The sequence below is a fragment of the Sinohyriopsis cumingii genome, chromosome 8 (assembly GCF_028554795.1).
Source record: "Sinohyriopsis cumingii isolate HCF-2022 chromosome 8, ASM2855479v2, whole genome shotgun sequence".
Lineage (NCBI taxonomy): Eukaryota > Metazoa > Mollusca > Bivalvia > Unionida > Unionidae > Sinohyriopsis > Sinohyriopsis cumingii.
In genome coordinates, this window is record NC_142968.1 from 6560703 (window position 1) to 6580819 (window position 20117).

A 20117-nucleotide genomic window follows, 5' to 3' on the forward strand; every position below is an offset into this window, starting at 1 on the left:
CGTGGAAAAAATTTATAGTATAAGGTATAACAATTCATAGTCCTCCCTTTTGACAAGCGTTTTTTTATAAAGTTAATCTCTCTCTCTCTCTCTCTCTCACACACACACACACACACACACGGACACACGCACATACGCACGCACACACAGGCACACGCACGCACGCACACATACACACGCACGCACACACACCCACACACTCACACACACACTCACATAAACACACATGCACACGCACATACACACACGCACACACACACACTCACGCACGCACGCACGCGCCCCCCCGCCACTCACATACACACACATGCACACGCACATACACACACACACACACTCACATACACATGCACACACACACAGCCTCTACGAATACAAATACTAAATAAACTGTTCGCCTTTCTCACAATAAAGGCAATAGTCGATGCATTCTAAAAATCATAATTTTGAGAACGAATTACACTATACTCGTCTCCTATCCTTTAGCTTTGAATTTTCATGTTATTCTTCATTTTTTCTCATTCGGATTGTATCGTGTCTTGATCCTGTGTTTGTAGTAACCTGAGAGTATGTTATTTATTTAAGAGATTAAATGACATTCTCAGAATGAATACTAGAACTGGTTATCGAGATATAAATAGCTTCAGAAGTCACGCGCTATCCCAACATTCTTTGCGACAATTAAGCTGTACCTCTGTTAGGTAAGTACTCACCGACTGTCCTCATTCGTAACTGCAACAATACGTGCCTTTCGTTTCTTTTGATTGATTTAAGAATTATAGTCATAGTTAAATTAACTTACAATTTTACTTTTATACACTTGTATGGATCACCATTTTTGAAAAATCAGTTTTGTTGCTTTTGAATAATATAATTTTACTTTCGTTTTCTGATTGACCTTAATTGTGAATAATTTCGACTTGTTGCCGTGAATATAATACGAACAATTAAAATGCAGGTATGTGATCATTGTATAAATCCAATACTTGACAAAATCCAGCTTGTGATATTTCACATGATTTAATATTCTGTGTTGATATACTCTGCTTTCTTAGGTTACTGGTAAACCCGGTAATTTATCATATATGGATTTCATGTACGTCACACTTATCTCCTGTAGGAGTTATTTCCCTTTCAAGGTGTGACCTGACAGGAAGATTCTGCTGAAGATCGAAGAATTAGTTAATGTGGAAATCTACTATTAGTAACGCTGAATTTATTAAAGCGATTTCTCTGATGCATCTTTTTTTTAATAGTTTAATGATTTTTAGAAAAGATTTTATTTCTCATCAGAATTTGCGTGCTTAATATATAAATCCAAGTAAATGTTTATTTGTACGAAAGAACATGAAACTATTTGATGGATATACTTTAAAATTTAAAAATAATGTATTTATTCAGCCAAGATATATACTTCTTTTTAAAAATGTTTATTTCGATAAAATATTTTATTAAATTGCAAGTGTTTTTGTTTAGTTTATTCATTTTTAGTGGGAGTATAATTTTAGAAAGACCGCTCCGGTGGCCTAGTGGTTAGAGCGGCCGCCTCAGATGCGGGAGGTCGAGGGTTCGATCCCTGGCCGAGTCATACCAAAGACTTATACAAATGGTACTAATAGCTGCCTCTCTTGGCGCTCAGCATTAAGAAGTGTTATGACTGGACGGCCTGGTGTCATGATAATGTGAATGGGTGGGACATCATGCTATATGTCTGCGGCATGATGCCCCGTTGCTAGACATCACTATAAACTGCCACACTGCAGACATCGTAGCGATATGACTGAAAAATTGTTAAAGCTACTTTAAAAATCCAAATCACACACACAAACACTAATTTTAGAAACCCTTAAGTTTTGACCATGACCTTTAATTTCGACTCGGTTTGCAAGTTTACTTAAAGCTTTTACATCAAATATTTTACTATTGATTGTGTAAGAGAAACAAATGGTCCCTTTATATGCGGGCAGTGCGTCACTAGAGGTGCATACAAATTTTAAAGACAATTTTAAAGTATTTACCGGCTGTTTGCTTATGCATCAATAAACCTAACCCTAACCCTACGACATGCGTCACAAAAACAATACCAAAATACATAACACAAAGATATATTCCTGTCTCAAATTTGCTAAACTTCTATAAAATATAATATCTCGAGAATGCACCAGGTAAGGGGATTAGGGAGGGTGCATTTTACGAAACTAATTCATACTACCATAAAGTCTCTAGAGTACTGTACATGATGGCGTTTGCTCCTAGAAATTAGATAATTACTCGGTTTGAGAAATATGTTCCCAACACCGACTCCCATAGCTAACAAATAATCACTGAATCCTGAGAAAGCTATAAATAGGCAAGTAAATTCATAGGCCGATAAATTAGCCCCTCACCCATGATGATATTGATTTTCTGGTTAGGGGCTGATATTACCCATTTATTAAAAGCTGCAATTATTTGCAGCCAATTTTGACTACACACATCGGTGTACATTTTATATACTTACCAGTATTTTCCGTGGCTGAGGAGCTATCGTCGGCTGAAGGGTTCTTTTGGTGACATGTAAATTGTATTTTCGGAGCAAATCCTATGTTTGGTGACTTGTAAATCCACGTGTAATAGCACAACCATCTGTCATCTGACCATTTTGATTTTCGCGCTAGATATCGTTGTTACCAATTACCGACATGCGTCTAAATAGTACGCAGGATTGTTCCGGAATGATTTGTATGCAGCAAAATTACACATTTTAATGAACAGGTAACATCAGACCCATTCATCGTCTGACACCATCAACACAGATTTAAGGGGTCGATTTATCGGACTAATTAATTCAGTTAGCACATATTCTAGCTATTAAATAGTACCAATTACACTCGAATGGTCATATTTATAAATTTACCATTTTGCCGCTTTATTGACCACCTAATGACCTTTGTCGACTTTAGTTATTTGGTTGTAGGATGTAGTCAATTGCAGTCCTACCCACCTTAAAGGTCACCTCAATCAAACAAAGACAATCTTAAACAGACTTTTTTTTAATTCTCCTAGTACAAAATACTGGGGCAATTAACCCTTTTTAAGCAATACCCTGTCAAAAAAAGCTATTTTCTTCTCTTTTCAGGTGTAGTCGCTAAGGACAGGATTTCGCTGTATTGACATCGTGCTTCTTTTAACATCATATGCTTAGTCTATCCATTTGAACTATTGAAGTAATATAAATAGAAACATAATTTTAAAACTAAGATGTATGTTAGTCCCATATATTCAACCTTATTAAATGTCACTTTCACTTTCATTCCAGCCCAAGCCAGACTTGGTAAAAGATTTCAAGACATCGAAAGTGCGTGTTTATACTGGATGGTCAAACGTGTTAGAATATTTGACTGTTTGAGTGAGTGAGTACATTTTCTCTTCCTTACATTGCTCCTTTTTCAGTGTCTGTGTGTGTGCGTGTGTGTGTATGAGTAAGAGTTCGGTTTATATTATTGTATTTGCTGTGCGTGTATGTGATATATATATATATATATATATATATATATATATATATATATATATATATATATATATATATATATATATATATATATACATACATTAGGCTACCAGAGCTGTCCTTAGAAAGGAACGAAGTACACACAGCATAGTAAAAACAACACATGTGACATAACACAGTTTATTGTTTAAAGACAACTCCTGACCAGTTAAATCCACCCATCCATCCATCCATCCATCGAGAGAGAGAGAGAGAGAGAGAGAGAGAGAGAGAGAGAGAGAGAGAGAAAGAGAGAGAGAATACAAGTTTTGCACTTAAAATCGATTACTATTACAATAAACACAGAAGAATTTGAAAATTAAGTATTACGACAATAAGCACAGTTAACCTTTTAGAACTTTTACGGCCATTTATTACTTTTACTATGTTGGTGGTCACCAATTTCTGGCATGTATGTAAAACTAACGAGAACCTGTTCAAGCATAAAATATATACCTCTACAAAACTCGATACATAACAGGAATAGCATAGCATGTTTGTTTACTTACGTAACAACATCAAAAAGTATATAGTAATCTAACAAACCTTGAATAGATGTTCGTATATAAGCTTATGAGCTTTAGAAATGAACTATTTATTACTGATCATTCGACTAAAGTTTACGACTGCTCCGGTTGTCTAATGGTTAGAGCGTCCGCCTCGGAAACGGAAGGTCGTGGGTTCGATCCCCGGCCGAGTCATACCAAAGACTTACAAAAATGGTACTAACAGCTCCCTCGCTTGGCTCTCAGCATTAAGAGGCTAGTGTTAGGACTGGTCGGCCTGGTGTCAGGATAATGTGACTCCGTGGGACATCATGTTACATGCCTGCGGCATGATGCCCCAATGTTATACATCACTATATACCGCCACACTGCAGACATCGTAGCAATATGACTGAAAAATTGATAAAGCTACGTTAAAAATCCAAATCACACACACACACACACACACACACACACGCTAAAGGTTACGCTTATGCCGTTTGCTGATTGGGCATTCTGTGTTGTTTACTTGGTGGGCATTCTGTGTTATTTGCTGATTGGGCATTCTCTGTTGTTTACTGAGTGGGCATTCTGTGTTGTTTACTGAGTGGGCATTCTGTGTTGTTTGCTGATTGGGCATTCCGTGTTGTTTACTGAGTGGGCGTTCTTCTGCTGTTTACTGACGGGCGTTTCTGACCAAAGTAATCGAAGTAATTTCTTGGTGAAATTAGGACAAGAACGTTTCCAATGCTGACTATATACTTAATTAAAGAGGAAACATAACCCTCACTTTGCAAACTGGAGTTGTTACTAGAGGGACTGGGTTTTGAAACACATACGAACTTAATTTAATCAAATGAATCGTTCGTGCTCGTCACAAACTTGTATAGGCCAGTGTATTTGGCTGAGTCAAATTCTGGATGATCTGCTGACCCACCAGAAGCTACTGGTAAGCCTTCTCACGTATGCTGGCTGAGCCGTGTGCAGACGTACATGTCCTGTTCACGCAGAAGCCGTAGCAAAAAAGTGGATATAGTACCTTGTAAATTAACGTGATTAAAACGTACTTTTCAAAGAAGCGAAATACAGTTATTAAGAGACGAGAAGATAAGTTGTATATAACGTCTACATGCATAATAACGTCGACATGCATAATAACATCTACATGCATAATAACGTCGACATGCATAATAACGTCTACATGCATACTAACGTCGACATGCATAATGACAAGCTTTAACAAATCTTGCGCTGACATCAAAGACAAACAAAGCGTAATACACAAAATCATGCCTGTCACACATACGGTATTAATCTACATGCATAAAATACACAGTAACATGCTACAATAAAAAAATGCACAAATCAAGGAAATGCACTTGAGTCCGGCGTAGTATATCTCTTATGCACAAACCCAGTCACATGACAACACTAAATAGACCAACAACAAAAAATCCCAACTATCTGGTGCTGTAGCGCAAGGCACCAATCCAACAATGTAGAGATACGACAACAATAAATAAATCAATCCTCGCTGGCGTAATATGAATATGACACACAAAGGGTCTTTAAAAGGAGCAGTAAATTTGGGTGACATTATCTAACTAAAATCGATACTTGCTGGTGTTGGATTTTATGTCAGGCTGTTTGAAATATTGCTTAAATAAATAAAGATGATAAAATACAATCATTTTGACACTGACAAATCTCTAAGTCTTCTTGATTTAAGCGAAGGATCCCGTTGTTTGTGCTATGTTGTGTTTGATTGGCCAAAGTGGTTAGAGCTTAAGCTTCAGATGCAGGAGGTAGAAGGTTCGATCCCAAACGAGTCATACCTACATCTGCCTCGCTTGGCGCTCAGCATTTTAAGAGGTAAGTGTTAAGACTGGTCGGCATCGTGTCAGGAAAATGTGACTGGGTGGAACATGATGTTTTATGTCTGTGGCATGCTATACATCACTATACACTACCACACTGCAGACATCGTAGCGATATGACATAACTTGAAAAGACTACGTTAAAAATCCAAACTACACACTCCTTCCGACGGACGTTACATGTCATCAAAATATAATTCTGTTGTATAATTCTCTGAAACACGGTAATTCACACGGTATTGTACCCTTGGTACAATTACTGCGGGTCGTGTCGACAATACTTTCTTAAGAAGACACCAGCCTTGAGCAGTCGATTATTCGCATTTGCACTACACAATCGGGTTTTGTTGTTAAATGTTGTTGGCTTGTGCGAAGTGCCCGAGCAGTACAAAGTATGCAATCCACCTGGTAAAGGGATAGTTTGGGGTTATACTCCTGTCATATATAATGATTATCATCCACCAAAGTTTGTCTTCTTTCTCACCAGACAATGGCTGAGGCTCCTGCCCCAAGTAACGATCATAAGTACGTAGAAGAGCTCAAGGAAAGGTTTCTGACTTGCTGCGTTTGCCAAGAGGAGTTTGATGAAACCTCCCACCACCCACGACTCCTCGCATGTCTTCATTCCGTCTGCTATGCATGTCTCGAGAAACTGGTGAAGGAGGAGAAAGTCAAGTGCCCACTCTGCAGTGACATCAGTGCGATTCCCGATAATGACCTAAACGTCATCCGGAAGGACAACACTAGACGAGATCTTCTGGACTTCGTGAGCGTACGAACCCATAGCACCGGAATCAAGTGCACCCAGTGTGAGAAAGACACAGCTGTTTCGCGATGCTCTGAGTGTAAAGACTTCCTCTGCAACGACTGCACGATTGCACATCAGGTTACCAAAGTGACGAAGTCTCATTCCGTGTCTACCTTAGAGACCTTGCAGAGTATGTCCCTGACAGAGTTCAGCGGGAAATTGAAATGCCAGAAATCCGGACATGATCAGTATACACTGGATCTCTACTGCTACAAAGATGGATGCAAGCAGCCCATATGCACATTGTGCGCTCTAACGGAACACAAGGAGACTAACGGACATATAGTAAGTTTTAAAATATTTTAAGTTCATCTTTATTTACCGTTTCAAATATAATTCCGTCCGTGCGTTATATCCTTATGCAAAAAATAGGAACACCTTGTTCTCGAACATTTGCTCTGACTGTTCGCCATAGTTTCCGAAGAAAAAGTGTGCCCAAGGTTTTGCGTATCTTTAAAATTTAGTGTTTGAAATGTATATTTTATGTTATCTTGCTAGAATCAAAGAGTATTGAACATATGGAAAGTAAATAAATCGAATATTCGACAGACAACAATGAATTTCTCTGACACTTGTGCTCCTGTCTGCTTATATATGTTATGTTAAGTAAGTCTTTTGTAACTGGAGAAAATATAAACAGCTTTGTTGTTTGGGTTTTTTCTTGCAGATAAAGGATGTAAACGAGACATATAAAGTGGAGAAGAAAGAAACAGAAGAAATCTTGACACGAGCGGTAGAAAATGAAAAGGAAGTGGGGAGGGTGATGTTCGAGGTGAAAAGTGAGATTCTCAACGTAGAGGTGTGTGCTATGAAACTAGAGGACAGCATCAAAGCAGCCTTCAACAACTGCAGAAAGATGCTGGACAGGCGCGAGCAAGAACTGATACAATTGGTCAAACAGCACTGTGAGGGAAAGATGAAGACTCTAAGTCAACAGAAAGTTTGTCTGGAGGAATTCAAGGCTGAGATGAGTGATTCTATTTCATTCACTAACGGTGTCCTGAGTGGGTACAGTCCAACTGCCTTCCTACAGGTGAGTAGAAAGAAACAAATAGTTACTATTGATAGGTCATTAATCCTTTTGTATGATGTTGTATACAATACATTTCTCCTCGTTTCTCATTTCTACAAAAGCTCACCTTGTGGGGGAAATATTTTCTGTCGCAAAATGTATCAACTGTAATTTATTCTTTCTTCTCGTCCACTTCATTTTCGGCTTCGACCTCCGCTTCTAATACTCCGCCTGACCTATTTTCCCTTCTCATTCCCTTTTCTCATCTCGTGTTTGTTTATTTTGTTGCTTAATGGCACGTCTTTCTTTGCACGTTATTGCTATTATAAGAGACGTATTAAGTTTCCATGCATATGACATTTGGATGCAGTCGAAGGAAGTGTATTGTTGAATTTCGTTTGCATAATTTTTAACCCCATAACCGTCTTTTTTCACAGATTCACGGACGAATCAACGAAAGACACGAGAATTTGTATGCCAGACGCTTCGACCAATGTCCCCATGCAACAGCAAACATGGTATTTAGAGCATCCCAGATGGGTGCCGAGTTTCAAAAGCACGCTTTTAGCCTGGGAAACGTCGATAGTTTTGATATCTACCCTGCACATAGCGCAGTTGAGACCTGTGATGGCTTAGTTGGTCAGCCATCCAAGGTTATCAAAGTTTCCTTGTTTGATCACGGAAAGAGACCATTCCCAGGCGAGAAGGCCGATGTACAAGTTAGAATTTTGGATAAGTCCTCGCAGCCAATGACTCCTTTCTATACTGCTGTATACTCCAAGCAAGAGAAAGCCTTTATTCAAGAAGTGACTGGAGATGAACCTGGGGACTTCATGGCAGAAGTTTATGTTTGTGGGGTTGAGATCGGAGAGAAATTGAAGTTTAAAATCAAAGATAACACATCAGGTGCTGCGGGAGAAGATAAAGCCGCTCGTACAAAAGAAACCCCACCAAAAAAGAAATCGACCAAAGCGGATTCCGCAGGTATGTCTCGAAAATAGTTTAATGTATTTTAGCATACCGTTGGGTTGTGCTTTCCTGGTGTTCCTAATTCTAACAAGTCAGTATATTTGAAACATGTTCAGTGTAACTTATATAGACGTAGAAAAAATACTAATTTACCCTTTTCTTCATTGTCACGTTATAACTCTCTTATTTGTAGCGCCCTATTAGCACGACGGTTTTAGCTTGCAATACAAGCCCAAAAGCTGTTACGAACTTTATTACTAGTCTTTATGCTAGTTGTTATTCATTCTACAATTATAACGTTGTCATACTGACAGGCTCAACAACCAAAATGAATGGGAAAGTTGTGGCGGGAAAACAGCCTCCGGGTACTATGGACATACGGGTGGAGGCGACCCAAAGTCTCCCTGGACACGAAGGTTGTGGAACTATCGTCATCACTTACGCATTCCAGGGTGGCATACAGAAGGTATGAATTCATTGAAGTCATTAATGAGAATAATTTAAGGAAATAAATCGCTTTTCTCAAAATATCTCTCATTCTGTCTCACTCTGTCTCTCTGTGATAGAAACCACCACTTGTTTAAAACATTATTGCCAGGTACAGTAAGTGTTGAATTAATGAGGCTTAGTGTGGATGTTAATGCAGTAAATGTTGGGTTTGTTTGATAACATATGGCAACAATAACACATGGCAACAAAAACACATAGCAAAAATAACACATGGCAACAATAACAGTCAGATCACAGTCGAACTTCCAAAATGAAAGGTCAAGATGAAAATGACTTATGTTAATAATCTGTCTTATTGTTATAATCAGAGGAGATTTTCATTTCTTTGCGTTTATGGAAAGATTAAATAAATTGTCAATCTATAACGAAATGTATCATTCAGGAAGACGACCCTAACCCCATGAAGCCGTACAGTGGGGCAAAATGGACAGCTTATCTACCGGACAATAACAAGGGACAGAAAGTTACAAAACTACTTAAAGTGGCGTTTGACAAGAAGCTGTTGTTTATGATTGTGTCTAAAACCGCAGTAGGTGAGAACTGTATCGTATGGAACGGAGTTCAGCCCAAAATGAACCGCCATGGAGGACCGCCGACGTAAGGCTTCACATAAATTTGTCATATTTGTACAAATATCTGTATTTAATTGTTTGGATTTTTTGTCCCTTTTTCATGACGTAATTGATAGATCGAGATTTTATTTTTCTTCTGTTATTTGAAAATTCTGTTGAATGCAGATCGCGTGGCTCAGTTCTTAAGGCGGCTGCCTCAATGTGTCCTTGGGAAAGTTACCTAGCTAACAGTTCCTCAGCATGGTATAATCAACAATGTGCCAAAAGTTACGTTAAGCCAACAACAACAACAACAAAACAACAACAACAACAACAACATAATAATAATAATAACAATAATAATAATAATAATAATAATAATATAATAATGATGATGATCATAATAATATTGATAATAATAATAATAATAATAATAATAATAATAATGATAATAATAATAACAATAATAGCGATAATAATAATGATGATAATAATAATAATAATAATAATAATATTGTTAATAATGAAATCTTCATATACTATATTCTGAGGATCATAATACATCACTAGTATTTTTTGTATCGCACGATGAAATATATTTAATACTGAGGCAGTACAATAAAAATGTATTGTTATTATATAATAACTTTGCTCCTTATCGATTCTTTGAAGTTTTACCTCATTGTCGACCTCCACCACCTTTGTAAGTTCGCATCAGCTTTAATTGTATTGAGATGTTTGTCGTAAAGATAGCGACTTAAGAGAACTTTAGGCTAGGCAAGAAATAGAACCTGATCAGCCGTTGCATAATTGGCTCGTAGATCAGGATATATAGTTGTTCTACTGATTATTCCTAATAACATGCATATACCCAGATATGCGGTGCCTTATGAGGCGGCAGATCTGGGTCTGTATAGATAACAATTTGACTCGACTTACACGCGAGTATAAACAGCATATAATAAAACCAGAACGACTTATTTTCCAACGTTGACACCGGATATGTTTAATGACGTGATACAAAGGTGTGATATTTAAACGAGTGGAGATGCCACAAATTAAAATGTATCGTTCTTTTGTACCACGAGATAGAAGATATACGATATTTACTTTGGAAAAGAAATTGCTTTTTCATCGCAAACCAAATTCGCTCTTGAATTGGAGCTTGGAACATTAAACCCACTTGTCAGCACCCCACCGACCCACACGCCAATTTTGTGAGTCACCTCAGCTGCACTCGTAGGCGGATCACAAAAGTACAAGCTATTTGTTGCACAAACTCAGTTTCTGTAAACTATTTTACACTGTCCGTCTCCAACTCGCAAATGATGCTTATCAAGCATCGTGTTGGGAAATCTCGAACTTTCACATGCTAAAACAGAAGAATACATTTTCGGATAAGAAAATATTTCAGCAATCATTTCCTATATCTCACCACACACACACACACACACACACACACACACACAAGCATGCACATATGGTCATCATTGCTAAGTTAATATTCCACTGTAGATATTTGAATGTGTCGAAATTGTTATATAGTTTGTAGCTTAAAATGTTATGAACTTTCACTTTTAGGTTTGGATACCCAGATCCCGACTATCTGGATCAAGTCTTGGGGCAACTGGCTGCCAAAGGAGTTAGTGAAGCTGACCTTCCTAAATGAAGAGATGAGCCATATCCCTATTTAATTTTACCGCGAAACTGTCAATCATTCTGAAAAATTTATAAGCATGATTTTAACAGTAAAATTTATAATTCGTGTCGATCAGTCATTTAATTACGTTTTAAAACGATGCCTTAGATGTTGTCGATTAGGTTGGCCATCTTGAAATTGATACTTCCGGAGAAAAGATAGTATTTCATCTGCGTTTGTTAGCGTAGGAAGTCGAACATTGTCTGCCTTTAACTTTTAGAAGAAATTGTTTGTAATGTCGATACTGAAGCAAGAAAATTCATTATTATTACATGAAGAGTATGTAACTTTAAAGCAAGTAAGAAATAAGTGATTGCTTTATAATACATATTGTTCTGACCCCAATTCGTAACACCGCTAAAAGAGACAGAGAGGATATATGCGATTAAACAAATACCGTGTTTAAAGAATGTAATATTTCACGAAAAAAAAAATCTATATCAATTTGAATTTTATGTCTCTGACATGATGTATTTTAACTTTTTAGGAAGCAAACACATAAGCTCCTAGATTATAACGCTTGATTTTCTTAGATAGATGGTATACAAAGATAAATAATCTCTGGAATAGGTTTTTGCATTAAAACTTTACAACAAACTGAAACATGCAATCATGTTGCCAGATTATCTCTTTGCTGTAATCAATTAAAACTTCACAACAAACTGAAACATGCAGTCATGTTGCCAGATTATCCCTGTGCTGTAATCAATTAAAACTTTACAACAAACTGAAACATGCAATCATGAAGCCAGATTATCTCTTTGCTGTAATCAATTAAAACTTTACAACAAACTGAAACATGCAATCATGAAGCCAGATTATCCCTTTGCTGTAATCAATTAAAACTTTACAACAAACTGAAACATGCAATCATGTTGCCAGATTATCTCTTTGCTGTAATCAATTAAAACTTTACAACAAACTGAAACATGCAATCATGTTGCCAGATTATCCCTTTGCTGTAATCAATTAAAACTTTACAACAAACTGAAACATGCAATCATGAAGCCAGATTATCTCTTTGCTGTAATCGATTAAAACTTTACAACAAACTGAAACATGCAATCATGAAGCCAGATTATCTCTTTGCTGTAATCAGTTAAAACTTTACAACAAACTGAAACATGCAATCATATTGCCAGATTATAACTTTGCTGTAAACAATTAAAAGTTTACACCAAATTGAAACATGCAATCATGAAGCCAGATTATCTCTTTGCTGTGATCATGTTGCTATAAAGTATGTCGAATTGTCTTCTAATTATTTTGTGAATCATTTGAAACAGAACAAGTTGTCATTATATTGGAGTCCGTTCTATAACTGTGATCAAGAAAGTATAGAATGGTGAATTAGATAATAACTGATAGATATCAATGAAATAGTTTTAAAGATGTTTTTCATGTAATTAGTATATAAATATGAAATGTAAAGAAGTAATGCTAAAGATAGGGGCTTTTATTCTTCTTCTTCTTCTTGTTATTATTATTATTATTATTATTAATGAAAGCCTCATATACTTTAATAATAATGATAATAATAATAATAATAATAATAATACATATTTTCATGTAATTAGTATATCAATATGAAATGTAGGGAAGTAATGCATAAAATGGGGGCTTTTAATAATAATAATAATAATAATAATAATAATAATTATAATAATCATTCAAGGAGTAATTTTAAAGAAAGACACCTGGTTCCCCCAAATCGGGAATAATATATATATATATATATATATATATATATATATATATATATATATATATATATATATATATATATATATATATATATATATATATATAGAGAGAGAGAGAGAGAGAGAGAGAGAGAGAGAGAGAGAGAGAGTTGTGTATACTTAAGTTTTGTTGTTTGTTAGGGTTTTTTTTTTTTTTTAAATTTTGTTAAATTTCTTTATATGCTATTGATAATGTGACATTGTATGTTGGACTTTACCTTGCCCCAAATGAAGTTATTTTTAACCTGATTTTGGTTTTGTTGTAATACGGATCTGTATCGTGACAGGAAATTCCTTTTGAATTGCCGAGTCTATATGTTGTTTATTGCACATTTTATATTTTTAGCAACAGACTGCTAAATATAACTAAGATTTTATTTCGTAAACATCTTGAACCTTCCAGAAGTTTAGTTTCCATTAGGTAATGTTATTTATATATTTTCTGTAAAGGTGATTCCGAAATCATTCTTGACTGATTCGGGAATCGGTGCGATTCGGAAATATTCAACTGCACACAGATATATTCATGCCAAATTCGTGAATTCAGGCTGTGCAGTTTATTAAGAACTCTACGGATGAAAAAATAACCATATCGAATTTTAAATTTAAAAATTCTTTTGCGTGCAGATAAATATCTTCTTAAATCGTCCTTATTTTTAGATATCCCAACGTTATGTAAACGTATTTCTCATGCGAATTTAATTGAATGTGTATTATTGACATTATTCTGGAACTTTCCTTGCCAATGAAATGAATAATGCCTTGGCATATGATAATGCAAAATCTGTAAGTATCGTCAATAAACAAAACGATAGTGTTCAAACACAAAATATAAGTACACCTGCAGACAAGACTTGCATTTGCCGGCGCTGCAGAGATTTTCGTTTGAACATGTTTTTATACGCCTGCCTTTTTGGGAGAGCATATTATCTTATGATGTCGGCCCAAACATTTTTAACTGATTTATTTCCGCACAAGAACTTGAGTCGTCCGTCATATCCAGGTACCAATGCTTGTGGATGACTTGTACTAGGCGTTAGGAAAAAACCCTATCGAATTTGCAATCAAACGCTTAAAGGTCAAGGTAACAGTGACTACGAGACTAAAAGTGACAAAACTGCTACCGGCAATATTCCATGACTTTCTAAGCCTTAAATGAATGCATCAATGACCACTACAGAGACGCAAACAGCAGTAGCAGCAACTGCTACTAGTACAACAACAACAGTAGTATGACTTGAACTTGGTATGGGGTTTCAATATAAACAAGTGAGAGTTCCAAGATGGAAAGATCATTGTTAGTACCATGTGATCGACCCACTGCTAACTCCAGGATCAATGAACTCGAGCGTAACGTTGTACTCTGCGACATAAGCGATGTAATACGACCTTGCCGATTCGAAATATATGACTTACCCATGTACTCACAAGCCACGATTGAAACTATGAGTTCATCGAGATTTACAAAACAAAGAAGAATATATGTTTCCCGTTGCTTTGCCTTACTGTCTTAATTTTGAAAATCGATTTCTGACGTTGAAAGAGAAATAGCCTAAATGTTTGGAAGAACCCAATACCAATCTTCAGCCAAGGCAGGATTTAGCTTCTTGGGTGAATGAAATCAAGTGCAGTGGTTCTATTGTGTTTTGAAAATTCACGAATGGGTATATAAAGGTATAACGATGCAGATGGTCTTCGTGTTGTTGAAATCTTCATTCCAATGTATGCTATTTAGATTGGATACTTTTGAAGCGGAGATAATTCGTAGTTAGAAGCTGCGAAAACAGGTTTACTGGGGGTGGGGTGTGTGTATGGATTGAAGTAAAACGCAAGAATAACTGACATGACATAAACGTTTTAACAATTAGTACCTGAATGTGTTCAAATGATCAGATGTGGATCAACTACCCACAGCTTAGAAGAGTTTCAGTGCCACGACTCCCAACTCCTAAAGACAAAGTCTTACAGGATTGAAAAGAAAACCACTTTTTAAAGACACATCACGTCACTATGTTTTTTCATAATGTAAGATGCGTGAGTTAGTGATATAATTTCTTCTGCATGATTTACAAGCAGACTCCGTTTGGCAAAAGTATGACTATTTCCTTAGAAAAGACATTCTTTAGAATGACCAACGTAAAGGGCACATTCAGAATCAACAAATAGAAATGCGAGAACGCATTGACAGATACTGTACTGATGCAAGTGAAATGCAAGAACAAGTGCATTCGAAACGGCATATATACTTATTCATTGTTATTTGAATGATTTCAGAAGATTAAACACGTCATGAAACTTGCCATGCATCGATTTCTGTCATCAGTGTTACACCAAATTCAATGGAAGGAAGTCAGTGACAGTGTTCTAGACTTAATGGATTACCAAGTGCTTTTAAAATAACCGATTCCTCTCTCTCTCTCTCTCCCTGTGTCTGTGTGTGTGTGTGTGTGTGTGACTACATTTCATGGATTCTTTTAACAACAGATAGTTTGTGGCAAATATATGAACAATAAATGCAAAGATATGTCCAAAATAACTTTATCGGTGCACAAGTCACTAATTCCGTTAAAAGTGGTGCTATTTCTGGTGAATAGTTCTCTACGTCTATGTGAATAAGAGATTACTTTCTCTTAGTCGACATCTCATATTTACTAAGAGTTCTCTGTGGCTCGTTATGTACACTATCATATATACGACTAGCAGGATGTACATAGAAACGTCGTGGGTTCGACACTTGGAAATAAGAGGTAACTGTGCCATGGAAGTGTTCGATTGATGAAAAATGAAAAAACTTATGTTTCTGAAATATAAATACTTTTTCTTTTGTCACGCCAGCCTAATTACATATAGTTGGATGGTTGTATTTTGGACTTGCCAATGTCCAAAATCAAGTCCTTTTTCTACCTGACTCATTGATTTCATTTTTGTAAGAAGTTGTATATCTAAATCAGAGTCAAGAACATTAGAAATTCCCCATGAAATGCCGAGTCAAGACCATTAGAAATTCCCTATGAAATGCCGGGTCTACCTGTTGTTTGCCACATTTTATATCATAAATTTATTAACAGACCTTACAGTCTTGTTTATCAAGAAGTTATTCAATCATGCTGTACAATCTGAACTTATGTTACGTGTTTAGGCTCCAATAAACAGTAACACAAGAAAGGGTGAAAACAAGCTTTGAAAAATTTAACAAATTATTTATTTCCCTGGAAAATACGTTAGAAATGAAAAATAAGAACTTACGGTTTCAGGAATCAAATCCAAACATAATCCAAGAATATTCCACGAATAAAATTATAGAAGTCCTAATAATGAAATGTTCTAATGATCTCAAGTTCAAGTCCCGACGAAGAAACCAAGATGGAAGGCAATGTCATATGCTGTATCCTGTTCAATATTGTTGTATACATTTCCGTGTAGAAACACAATAAATAATCCTCCGATTTTGGAAATCCCATTTTTTTTAAAAAAAAATGTTTTTGTTCAAGAATTCTGTACGAGCACAAAAATATTTCCAGAGAAAAGAATTAATCTTTTAGAATCCAAATAATATGAAGAATAATTAACATATAATTCTAAAACTGGCTACAACAGAAGGAAACGACTTGACATCAAACGTTATTGAGCCGAGACTGTGAGATCTCGCTCTAAACGTCACTATTTAAACCAAGCAATGCGCAATTTTGGAAATGCCTGATTGCGCAAAAAAGGATCACGTGATCATGTTTACATACAATAATTACGTAGCCCCAGTATGACCTTGATAAAAACCAATTATTTTACTTTGAGAAAAAAAACATTATTTACTTGACTAAAACTATTTACAAGCATAGGGTCACGTATTCAATACAGCCTCGATCTCACTCTTATTATTCTTACACAAAAAATAGATAAAAAACGAACTTGTTTACGTGGCTGTTACTAATTAAGATTTAAGGTCAGGAACTAGGTCAGCTTTAAGTGTTTACCAAATAAACTATCAAGGTCAAACTATGTTCTGGAAAACATTTCCAAATCACGTAAACAAGTATAGCATGTAATAGAATAAGAAATCTTTAAAAGCTGACAAACGAACAATAAAATTAAAATAAATTAAATCAGATATACGTAACACTGATCAGAATCAGGTTACTGTTGCTGTGTCCAGCAATTCATTTGTGCTGGAACTTATTTATTCAACATATTTAATTCGAGTTATTCTTCTCTGGAAATTCACAGTACACAAAAATAACATTCTTGGAAATTAAAAAACCTGGTTAATAGTGAAATTCAAATAAAGATATATTCTTCCATTGCATTATTCTCTTTCAAGAAAAGACTATTGACATATCACTACGACACAGGCAGTTTCAGGCACATCAACACTTTCAGCCTTGGAAATATTTTGGAATACCGCTAAAGTTCATTTAGAACATTAATCATTAGGGCTTGTGTTAATTCTAGGATTATTTGCGAATTTACATTTCACTTTGCATTTTATGGCAATAAATTATTCGTTGCATTTTACAAAGTCTGTTGCTTCTCACTCTTTTCAAGTAATTATTTGCGAATTTAGATTTCACTTTGCATTTTATAGCAATAAATTATTTGTTGCATTTACAAAGTCTGTTGCTTCTTACCCTTTTCAAGTAATTATGTTAAGACAATACAGTTGTAACAGTGGTTATTGCAAACGAATTATTAACGGGTTACACATTAGTGAAAGAAATCAATGGGAATCAGTTTCTTTTGTAAAAGAAATTCCTCGCGAAGCCGATAGCATCGTGTTTGACTTTAGTTTAATACATTTTGCCATCTTAGATGACATGTTAGAAGACAGGGAAGAAATTGAAGCATGGTTTAAACAAAAGGATATCATCAAAAGCAGGTATTTTTTTAAATTAATTTTTTGCATTACTTGAATTTTATATCAACAGAGTAGAGTTCCAATTCACATTATGTGGTGTTATGTTAAAGTACAAGACACAAATTAAGTTCAATCCTTGGTCAAATAATTAGGAACACGATGGCTATATTATGTTTATGACGATGCCACTCAATCGCCACATGCTCCACGATTTAACACCTACCACTCCTGATTATTTGACATTTCTTTCGAATTTGTGTCAGGATTGGTGTAAAGAAGGTTGTCCAGTCATTTGCAGATCCACCTTCCTCGTATTTGCCTGTGGAAAGAATGATAAAAACAACATTCACTTTTTTCTTTCTGACAGTATTCAACATGCCTTCCTTTCAATCTCATCCTCATTCAAAATTAATTAACGCACTCTGTGCCATCAATCACTAATAATAATGAACAAGTACGTCAACATTTGCTAGAAGCTAGTCTAAAAGATTTGTTACGATCTTTTACTTTAACAGCACGTCAATTACTATACGTAAATTACTACAAGGCATCATGCACATTCCACATAAAACAATACGTTTAAATGAAAAACATAAAGTAACTTTGTCACATACGGTTGATTTTATAATAGATAATCACCTCCACCCGCCCAAAAGAAAACAAAACCCAAGTCAATTTGAAACCAGTTACCAGTGATCCATTTAGGAAATGTCATCTTTTGTTCACTTTTAAAAATAAATTCATAATGCCAAGGCTAAAGATCCAAGCAACCTAGAAAAGGAGAGACAAGAAGAAACAAAGGAACAACAATAATAAAATATCTCCATAGTATCATGAGGTAACGGGGGGGGGGGTTTATGAGCACATTTCCAAATGTTTCCATCAAACAAGCTCGTTTTCGCTGTTGTAACCCTTCTACGTCGAAATTTAATAACCCTCTTGTGGTAACCCAGACTGTTTAGAAAAATAGAATACGACTGCTATAATGACACCTACAGAAATGACATTTTTTACTGCGTCGAAAATTAGCTATGCTGCTTGCTTCATACAAAATCTAGCATACCCCCTCATACTACTGAATAAACTGAAAACTTTTTTTACAAGCGTGTTTTATAGTAACCCAGGGCGAGTGTGTTTATACCATCAGTACAGTATCTCTTTTCATCGAAATTAGTTAATCCTTGTTTAGCTATTTTATCCGTTTTTGTTTCATGACATCATGATCTTATCGTGGTTATTTCTGCAAGCAACATAACTAATTTTCGACGTAGTAAAATAAATTGTCGTTGCTGGAGGTTTCATTATAGTAATGGTATTCTATTTTTCAAAACAATCTGGAGTACCAAAAGCGGGTTATTAAATTTCGACTTGGAAGAGTTACAACAGCGAAAACCAGCTTGGTTGATGGAAAAGTATGGAACTGTGCTCATAACATCCTGACCTCATACTACTTCCATCAAAAAGACATGTACTGCCGACAGAACTATCCTTTATTCAAGAAACCAATCTCGATCTGTAACGGTCTCTCTTGCCAAAGTTTCCTTTTCCAATGTTTACAGGTTTTGTCTAAACAAGAACTGCCAAGATTTAATTAAGTTGGGACGACACTTCAATTTTTCCTGACTGACACAACTATGTCACAGAGTTCACACTGTCATCCAAAGAAATCATCGACGAAAGCACCCAAAGAAATTATCAATATAGTTTGTGAATGCTGTTTGTAAGTTTTGAAAGGAACGGTGCCACATGGTTACGTTCTTCGCTAAATGGTGAGAAAGAAAACGCAGATCAATCAGAAGAAGAAACAAGTGCTCATTAAACAAGGAGGATTTCTAACCATGCTGATAGGACCGTTGTTGCAAATATTTGCTCCTTTCTTATGATGGGTTGCTGGACCTTGTTAAGGAGAAGTGACAAGATGATGAAAAAGAGAAGATAAACGACACGCTTTCCTGGCAAGACATCACACTTGTATCCGTTAGTCTTATGGAAGGACGAAAATTAATTTTAGTTCTTTAAAAGCGATTGATGGAATTCCATCGTTGGCATGAACGACGGGCAACACATCCTACTCACACGAAGATTT

At 35.8% G+C, this 20117-nt stretch overlaps 1 protein-coding gene and 1 long non-coding RNA gene across 5 annotated transcripts in view; one reads left to right on the forward strand and one right to left on the reverse strand.

Moving 5' to 3' along the window:
• The first annotated feature begins 654 nt into the window (after window positions 1-654).
• LOC149792906 (E3 ubiquitin-protein ligase TRIM33-like) lies at window positions 655-15482 on the forward strand. 3 transcript variants are annotated; one of them, XM_089966741.1, is made up of 9 exons: window positions 668-701; window positions 3299-3392; window positions 5744-5886; window positions 6379-6984; window positions 7367-7732; window positions 8149-8695; window positions 8995-9146; window positions 9573-9787; window positions 11323-15482. In XM_089966741.1, exons 4-9 carry the CDS (start codon window positions 6382-6384, stop codon window positions 11408-11410), a joined length of 1971 nt encoding a protein of 656 aa, XP_089822867.1. In that variant the 5' UTR covers window positions 668-701; window positions 3299-3392; window positions 5744-5886; window positions 6379-6381; the 3' UTR covers window positions 11411-15482. The 3 variants fall into 3 exon arrangements, with proteins under 3 accessions (XP_089822865.1, XP_089822866.1, XP_089822867.1); XM_089966739.1 differs by lacking the exon at window positions 5744-5886 and having other exon boundaries at window positions 655-701; window positions 11323-11510; XM_089966740.1 differs by lacking the exon at window positions 5744-5886 and having other exon boundaries at window positions 657-701; window positions 3299-3388.
• The window catches only part of LOC149792907 (uncharacterized), a 20899-nt gene continuing 11141 nt past the window's right edge, over window positions 10360-20117 (reverse strand). Inside the window, exons 3-4 of one of the 2 annotated variants that reach the window (XR_016422672.1) lie at window positions 18255-18350; window positions 10360-11113 (exon numbers count right to left, since the gene is read on the reverse strand). This is a non-coding gene — a long non-coding RNA (uncharacterized LOC149792907). Of the gene's footprint in view, window positions 11114-18045; window positions 18351-20117 lie in introns of those variants that run through there. The other variant, XR_016422671.1, reaches the window with a different exon arrangement.